This window comes from Cheilinus undulatus, linkage group 10 (assembly GCF_018320785.1).
Source record: "Cheilinus undulatus linkage group 10, ASM1832078v1, whole genome shotgun sequence".
In the NCBI taxonomy this organism is placed as follows: domain Eukaryota; kingdom Metazoa; phylum Chordata; class Actinopteri; order Labriformes; family Labridae; genus Cheilinus; species Cheilinus undulatus.
Genome location: NC_054874.1, coordinates 16,324,852 through 16,334,124, shown reverse-complemented (window position 1 = coordinate 16,334,124; position 9,273 = coordinate 16,324,852). Strand labels below are relative to the sequence as shown.

Sequence of the window (9,273 nt, the reverse complement as noted above, 5' to 3'; positions counted from 1 at the left end):
GAATAATGACTGTCATGTACTGTACACCCAAGTCTGTGGAGTCCGAAATAGCCTAAATTTGATTAGTCAAGACTTTACACAATGGTAATTTTGGGTCTTGAGTTGTATTCAGACATCCAATTTAAATAAATGAAATGAGTGAATAGTAGACTATTTAAAAATTGTATAACATTTCTTGGCCCTTTAGTCACCCAAGAGTATCTCATAATGCTGAAAAAAACAAACAAACAAAACAAACAAACAAACAAAACAACATTACATCTAATAATAAAAAACAAACTAGAGCAAAGCACTTAAAAAAAAACAAAAAACAAAAAAAACAAAAAAAACCCTAACAAACTAACAGTAAAAACTAAACTGAAATTGTAAACAAAAAGTGAAACAAAATTTGAAAAGAAAAAAAAAACTGAAAAATCAAAAACTATTACAACCTTAAATAGAACAGATAAAAACAATAACAACCGCCTAGTGGTTATCAGCCTCTGCGAGGTATACCATAACTGAAGAGTGAAAGTAAAATGGTGGGTCAGGAAGAAGGGCTGTTGTGATCTATAGAAATCTTAAATGCAAGAGATGACCATAAGGCTTAATCACCTTGACCTTTAACCTTCAAAATGTAATTCTGTCATCCTTAAGTCAGAGTGGATATTTTTGCAAGGTTTGAAGAAAATCCCTCAAAGCGCTTTTGCCATATTGTGTTCACAGACAGACAGGTAAACGGACAACATGAAATATATCGCCTTCAGCCTGTGTTATTGTCAGGGCAGGGATAGAACAACTGCAGGATATAAAATAATTTATTCTTTTTCACTGTTAATTTGTGAATACTTTATTCTGCTACAGTCAGGGCAAATAGTCCCAATCATGATTTGCTCATCTACTTCTCAAGTCTGTCTTCTTTGATGGAGCACATTGCCATCTGCTGTTGGGTAGGGAGTACTGTTTAATCTTTATAAATGTTTATTTTTATTAATTTAGAGTTTTATGATCTGCTGTTTGATGAAAGAACATGAAGCATTTTTTAAAACATTTTCATTGTCATTTCTCAACTTAAAGCTCCCACAAATCAGTGAGCAGGGAGGGATTTCTTACCTCTTAACCTGCTCAGCCAACTTCTCCAAATTTTGCCAATGCACTAGTGCAATTGACTCCTTGCTGCCCTCTGATTGGTCTATTGACCAAGCATTAATTGAGGGCTCTCTTACAGCCTACACTTCTTGTTTTCTGTACAAACTCTTTACCAGCTTGGTTCTTTACCATGTAAAAGACTGAAAACAGCAATGTGACCAACTGTTACTGTTATCTAATTGATTTGGTTCTTTTGCAAACTTGTCCGCAGTGTAAATAAAGACAAAGATACAGCTGGGATAACTCACAATCTCTAATAACTTGTGAACATCATGTAGAATATTTCCCATGTCTCGGCCAGTGATTTAGCACTAATTGATGTTGCTGAATGATTTGTTTTGCACAAACACTCTATCATGTTGAAGGCCATGCTGGTGACATTTAGAGAATATTTCAGACTCTAGCTCCAGAAATGAGCACTGATTGTGTCCAGAGGTACAGAGCATTCAAAAAATAGTCAGACTCCCTTCACTTTTTTCAATTTTGTTATGTTGCAGCCTGATGCTACAATTGAAAAAGAAAAAAACTATGATTTTTATTCTCATTAATGTATACTCAGTACCCCATCATGGCAAAGTGAAAACAGAATTTTTTACACTTCTGCAAATGTATTAAAAATAAAGACTGAAATATCACATTGACGTAAGTACTCAGACCCTTTGCAAAACACTTGAAATTTACCTCAGATGCCTCCTGTTTCTCTGGATTGTTGCTGAGAAGTTTCTACTCTTTGACTGGAGTCCACCTGTGGTGAATCAAATTGATTGTACATGACTTGGACAGACATATACCCTTCTAAACTTGTCTAAACTCAGGACCATCCACCATCTCTTGAATGAGCAATTGCAACCCAAAATCCTGATCATTTTGAACAACTTAAATTTATTTAACAAAGGCTACAGAAGTTTGTACCATATGTGGAACAAAACATGATCGAACAAGGGACAGGACAAGTGTATCATTACAGAAACCCTAAACTGATATGCTTGATTACATTGTATTTTATTCCGTTCCCCTTGGTAAGGCAAAAAAATTGAGTTGTTTTTTTGATACGCTGGGATATTTACACATTAAAGTTAGAGAACCTATTTTGTTCCCCTCGAAAGAGAAGTTAAATGAGTTCATACCTTGAGAAACCAACCAAAATATACCTTATATCAGGGAAAACTGAGTAAAATAAAATGTATGGATGTATATCTGCTTAGACTTTCTGTGCATCATGGACTTTATGTCAGTTTTTTTCAGGCACATCTTGCGACCCACTAAAAGCAGCTCTGTTACCCACTTTTGTGTCCCGACCCACCAGTTGAGAACCGCTGCTTTAGTTGAGCATAGTTGCATTCACATCTCCTATGTCCCATGACCAAGTCCACATGGATCATGCCAAAGACCACCTCATAGAGCAGAGCAGGCCCAGGTATAGCATGCTTGTGTTCACACTAACCAAACAAAACAGACTTTGGAGTCAAGTGAACTCAGATCCAGGCCCAGGTCCCTAATGTGAAGCCAACAGAACTAGAATTATATCAAAGTTTATAATTCTGGTATCATGAGAAAGATTTTTTTACTGAGTTGAAAGCACAGCTTCAAATCAGAGAGAGAAAAAAAGAGGATTTATATCAGAAACATGAAGAGTCATAGTGGATAGCAGATACTGTAGATTACATATAGACAGTAGGTAGGTTACATGTGTACTGTGTACAGACAATCAGAGGGGTTCATGGAGTCCAGTCCTCATCCTCAGCTCATCAGTCCTTTAGATGCTCCATCAGCAGCTGTGCATTTGTGTATCGGTGTGTATTCAGCGGACCACACACACGTCTAGGATGCAGAACCTTGCTCTGCAGGTGGGGCATGGGACTCGACTGGAGAGCCAGGTCTCTGGTCTCTGTTGATCCTGACGACTTGCAAACCAACGACCGAGACACGACAGACACCACATGGGTCTGCAGAGACAGGTTTGACATTCCCAGTCCCTGTCGGAGTCTGGAACACACATTAACACTCACAGATGTTAACACACACAAACAGAAGGCACACAGGAAGTTTACTCATTCTTTACTGCAGCACAGGGAAAAGAGAATCAGTGCTGAGGTGTTTTACACCTACAGTGGTGACGTGCGCATGTGCAATAGTCACAAGACATGACATGTGAGTCACATGACCTGAGACACATCACGCTGCTGCTTCTGTGCTGTTTAATGGAAATCAAAACCAGTTTTCTTGTTTCTGTGGTTAATCTACATTTAAGTCTGTCAGGCATCATCATAATTAGTCGGAGATTTGAGCATGCGGAGTCTGCGTGCCCATGGTTTGTATGGGGCAGCTGTCATTACAGATACAAAGGCACGACACTCGAGGCAGATGCTAGGCTGATATTAAATCAGTGTATTCTAGCTATCAGCAGTGTCTCATCCTGGTGCAGTACTTCAGAAGCACAGATGTGCGTTCTATTTTTTATGTTACAGTTGCTGGTGTGTGCATTAGGATGTAAGATTCACAGTTGCTTGACCCCACTGAGAGCTTTTGTTTGATAAGAAGTTACACTAATAGAGCTGATCATGTAAATTAAATTTAACTTTGAACATTACCAGGAATCCGTTGTCAAAGAGATTTTTGTATCTCATTGGGAATACTTCTGGTTGGTTGGTTGGTTGGTTGGTTAAACAAAACAACAACAAAAACACAACTAAATAAATAAATGGAGTATGAAATGTTAAAGGTTTACCTTCAGAGTTGCAGAGTTTGACAAGCTTACTGTTGGCAGGAACCTGCATACAGCCGATACATGGCTCCAGATCCTAAAACAAACACACAGACACACAAAATGTATATGAAATAGAAATAAATGCAATATACTGTCACCTTTCCAGGGTACGATAAAAGAAAAGTATGGTTTCCCTCTGTTAACTGGAGGAATAACAAAAAAACTGTGAACTTTACAATAAAAAGGTAAGCAGATAAAAACAGAGCTTGGATTTTAAGTGTGGCATGAAAGGGACAAAGGGGAAAGTACAGTGCTATGCAGAACTTTTAGGCATGTTTGGGCCCAAATCTAAGGCTGAAATAAGGCGTAGATGCGGCAAGTAAGCCCACCTGAGGGGTCAGAAGGAGGACTGACACAACCTTGGTAGTGCTTTGGATGTCCTTGTATATTACCAGGGGCATGGAAAAGTATATGTTGAAAAAATAGCAATGTCCCCACCATTGGGGCAGAGTAAGGGGTGGATGTCAGTCAGATGTCATGTTTACGTCAGTGCTGGTACTTCCATCAGCCTTGAGTTAGAGTAGCTTTAGCTGAAACACAGCTGAAAGCAGGTGAAAGGCAGAGTAGTAGAGGAGGTTGCATGGTTGGCATAATGTTGTTTAATGTCCCCTACAAACTCTGTTGTCCTAGCTAGCCACTTGTTTGCAACTGTCATTTGTTTAGATAAGAAAAAGCTTCAAAATTCATAAGTGGGGCATCCACGCATATGTTCTGCCATTAAAAAAATGTTAAACCCTCTTGAGCTTGTGCTTACCACAGACTTCAAATCAGGCATCAAAAAACTCATTCAAAAGTCCCACAGACCTTAAAGCTACTGAATAAGAAATGCTAAATAATTATTCATTTCTGGGTTTTAGGACTCATCACTGCAGCATTTTATTAGAGAGGGCTGTGATTGGGCAAATGCAGCATTAGGAGAAGTTATTATGAAATAAAATTATCGTACCTGTCCAGGGGGAAGTGTGTAGGGGGGATTGAGGTCGACCTGGGCTCTAAAGGTATCGAGGAAGAGTTCACTGATGGTCTGATGGATAACCACATTGGCTGAGCTCCTGATGGGAGCGTGAAGTTTCTCTCTGAGCTCAGAGTACTCCAACGAGTTGACACTTATAAACACATGGGACAGAGAGGAAAGGGTTAATATATACATTGGCATATACACTGAGGTACAAACTGAACCGTGACACAAAAAACGAGGTACAAACCAATATGTCACCAGAAATGAGATGCAAGCCAAATTGTGACCCAAAAAACTGACTGGTTTTAAAACTGAAGTACGATTAAAAGTGTAAACCAAGGAACCATGGCACAAACAAAACCTTTACCTGGATAACTTGGTGAGAACCTAACTGTGACCAAAAAAACAACAAACAAACTAACCTCTGACCCAAAAACCAAGCTACAAACTAAAAGTTCACTTCTGTGAACTATCAAAACAGTACCATCTGGTACAGGTAAGGTGTAGGCGAGTACCTGATGGTGAAGGCTTTGGCAGCCGGGTTGATGCTTTCCACTCTCAGTGTGAGGATCTGTGTTGGTGAGGCGGAGTCTGGACTCAGCTGATGCTGCCTGGACTCTGTGACGGTCACGTGACACTCTGACTGGAGGGCCATGTACACACGATAGGTGGTCACCTGAAGATAAAAATGTTAAATTTTAACCTAAGCCTGTACTTTACTTTGGCTTCACCCATTTTGCACCTGATTAACAGGTACATGACTCACCTTGAGCACCCAGCTGTCGGTGACGATGACCCGGGCTCCGGGTGCTCCTGTGGCGAACTTGTCGATGCGTCTGAATTCAGTGTTCATGTTGGACGCCACAGCGCCCCAGCTGGTGTGGGGGGGCCTGACATGGGCCTGCAGGGTCTGGCAGATTGGATGATTGGTCCAATTACGGCGGGACCAGTAGAAGACGAGCAACCAGCCAATCAGCTGCAGGCTGAGAGAGGCAAGTAGGAACGTCCTCCAGCCGTCACTCACCTGGACAAACACCATGTGACAGGAAGTCATCAATCATTTTCAATCAATACATACACACAGAGTCAATCAGTTATTAGTTTATCAATAGAGAGGATGTGTTTTTATGTTTAACTAGAAAAGCACTCAGAGAGCACAGACCTCTGCCATTAGCCCTGTCTCCCAATAGCACAGAATCCTTCAAAAAATTCCTGGATCCAGATGGTGATCCGGATCACTCCCAAAATGTAATCAGTTCTTCCTTATGATTTCTGACATTTCCTGAAAATTTCCTCAAAATCCGTCCATAACTTTTGAGTTATCTTGCTAACAAACAAACAAACAAACTAACTAACTAACTAACCCTGCCGATCACATAACCTCCTTGGCAGAGGTAATTATCAGAGATGCAGTGTTATTTTTGATCAGCTGGGGGGGGGGTCAGTGAGTTAAACACAGAAGAGCAGTATTCACTTTGGCTTCTATTTCACATTCAAACTTCAACCTTTGATGAAAATACAGGTTAGTTTTGGTCACATTAGACTGACTACAAATGATAATATTTTCAAATCTCAACTGATTGAAAACAAACAAACCCAGGAGACAAAAAAATGTAAGGGCAGTGTCAAGTTTCAGTTTTTTATGCCTCGGAGACGGCATCAGCAAAGGGAGCAGGCATTATGTTTTCATGCTTCTTCCCCTCTTGTAATTGAGATATCTCTAGAACACTTTGAGGAATTTTCTTTGGCAAAAATGTCCACTCTGATTCAAGGATGAACTGATTAGATTTTAAGGATCTATGGTCAAAGTTAATAGGCCTCGGCTTGTGCACATCATTTAATTTTAAATGTGATATCTCAAGAATACTTTTAGGTGCTGTTTCCTGTTTTTATAGAATCAGCTATAACAAAGAAAAACATTTACTGACTGACCTGGTGAACGTAAGCAAGGTTTTTATCTGGAGCAGCAAGACACATGCCTAGGTAGTAACCTGCAGAGAGGAAGAACAGCAATGTTAAACATAATGAGAAGAAGACCAGAGTGTTCATGTTATTTTCCTGACATATCACTGACGTTTTGTATGGAACAGGCAATACCAGTGTATCATCAGTATAGGCAGTAGATAGCTGAAAAATGTGTTACTGTGTTGGCAGACATGAATACCTGAAACTCCTTTTACCTATTTCAAGACAGATTTGGGGCACAGATAGCAAATTTTGTGACTGAGTCACAGAGTGAAGACTGTAGATCCCAGCACTTTTCACATGGGTAAAATCACACAAGTATGATGGAAGCAGATTTAGTAAAGCCTTAGAAATGAGGATATGCCAATGATTTTGTCTATGTGTGGTCATTAAAAGACAACCAGAGTACAGAGTACAATGATTGGTTAAGAACTTTAGGTTAGTAATGAACCTCAGTGCCCTGTGATATACAGTATTCAAAGATTTAAGGCATTGAGAAGATGCATGCACATATAAAACATTACCATAATCAATCAGCGGCATAAAAGTGGCAGAAACAAGTCTTTTATTAGCATTAAAAGAAAAACAAGACTTATTTCTGAACTAAAAAACCAGTCACAGCTTTAATTTTCTAAGAAGTAGGTCAATAAGAGGTTTAAAGGCAGAGCGTCATCAATTGAGTTAGGTATTTATAAATAAAACAGACTTCATAACATCACCCTGAGACATGGTGATAGAAAGAAGACAGTTTTTTTTCTTTGAGTTTGAAAACATCATGAGTTAAGATAAATTCTAACTCACACAGAGTGTCCTGTACAATATCAAAGGCTTCTTGTAAGAGGGCACCTGATGCTATGTAGCAGAGTAGTAAATGACAGTGTCATCAGCAAATAAATGACAATTTGCACTGGGAACATTGCAGCCAATGCTGTTGATATAAAGTATGTCTGGATGATTCAGAAAAATAGTCTAGTTACAAATTTTCCCCTCAATATTGCAATTGTGATTTAATATGAGGTTTAATTATGTATCATAACAAATGCAATATTAGATAGATGAAACCAAGGCTGAAAAGGCTAATGTTTAACAAGACAAACAAATACAAAAACAAAGGAAATCTAATATTTTTTTTGCAAATTATTCTAGAAAAAATTGACACTTGGATGCTTGAATGATGTGTAGAGACTAACATCTTAGCCTCAAAAAAAGGAATTAAACTGGTATCTTGTTGCATATTTTATTTCAAAGAAATACTTCACCTTCTGTGATCTGAAAATTGCAGTGGGTCATTTCATCATTTAATCTAAATTTAAAATTAATTGCCCAGCCCTAATTTAAAATGAAAATAACAGCGGTCCTAAGGCTGAGCCCTGAGGCACTCCATCTTTAACCTCAGGACATTTAGAAGTAAAGCCTTCTGGTTTGCACACACTGCATTACGTTTGATAATAATTTAAAAAACACCAGTGTCCTGACAAACCAAAACAGCACACCCTGTCTGTTGTTGTCCAAAGACTCAATAAAATCACGGACTACTTTTCAGGCAGCAGTGGTCATACCTGATAATCACATTAATGTTGTTGTTTTTTATAAACTCTTTGAATTAGTCACCTACAAGAGAATCCAAAGCCTTTGCTAATACAGAAATGATTACTGTTCTGCATGCCTTGCTGTGCTTCTTTTGTCCACTGTTTTTTCATGTTTGGTAAACAGAGGGTACCTTGACTTCCTGTACAGCACAGCATGTGTTATGCCCCTCCCACAAAACAAGCCCTCACTTTCATTGAAGAGAGCAGCAGAAAAGAGAAAGCTGAAGAAGATTAAACAATGGCAGCTGCTGCTTAATTCAAGAGAATAAATCATGATGAGGGTTTGACCAGGAAAAATAAAAAATATTAACAGAAAAACTCTACCAAGGCTCCTCAAAGCAACACAATGAATTTATTTAACCACTCAAATGCACGCTTAAAGGGGTATATATCATAATAATGATTTATTATCAATAAAAAACACACGTTATTATTTCTGACATGACTAGCCCTAGTTTATTGGTGTGCTCAATGTTGCTAAATGGACCAATAGGGTCACACTGTTCCTGACTTTGTCCTGGATAAATCTATATTAAACATGCATATCATTTCAATGTTACAGAGGTCTGTTTACCTAAAGGTAGTGCTGTATGGACCAATAGGGTCACACTGCTTCTCCTGACGTGGTACTGGATAAATCCTCGGTCCTCGCTGCCTAACCATGAGGAGAACAGGTGCTGCACGGTGATACCTGCGGAGGTAAACTCGGTAGGCGTGAACACAAAGCAAAGACTAAACACCAGGTAAGCTAAAGTAAAACTTAGCTCAGAACTATCCATCTTCACACACCGAAGAGCTGATGTTTATATCCTGTTACACTTCCGCATTACGTTCTTATTCTACGGTCTTTTCAGGAGACGTGTAAA

At 39.0% G+C, this 9,273-nt stretch overlaps 1 protein-coding gene across 1 annotated transcript; it reads right to left on the bottom strand.

Annotated features, from left to right (window-relative positions):
* Nucleotides 1-1,990: 1,990 nt before the first annotated feature.
* On the bottom strand, nucleotides 1,991-9,226 carry tmem129 (transmembrane protein 129, E3 ubiquitin protein ligase). Its single transcript, XM_041797017.1, has 7 exons — nucleotides 8,982-9,226; nucleotides 6,786-6,844; nucleotides 5,620-5,877; nucleotides 5,369-5,529; nucleotides 4,842-5,001; nucleotides 3,857-3,929; nucleotides 1,991-3,114 (listed from the first exon to the last, which is right to left on the bottom strand). Exons 1-7 carry the CDS (start codon nucleotides 9,184-9,186, stop codon nucleotides 2,930-2,932), a joined length of 1,101 nt encoding a protein of 366 aa, XP_041652951.1. The 5' UTR covers nucleotides 9,187-9,226; the 3' UTR covers nucleotides 1,991-2,929.
* Nucleotides 9,227-9,273: the final 47 nt, after the last annotated feature.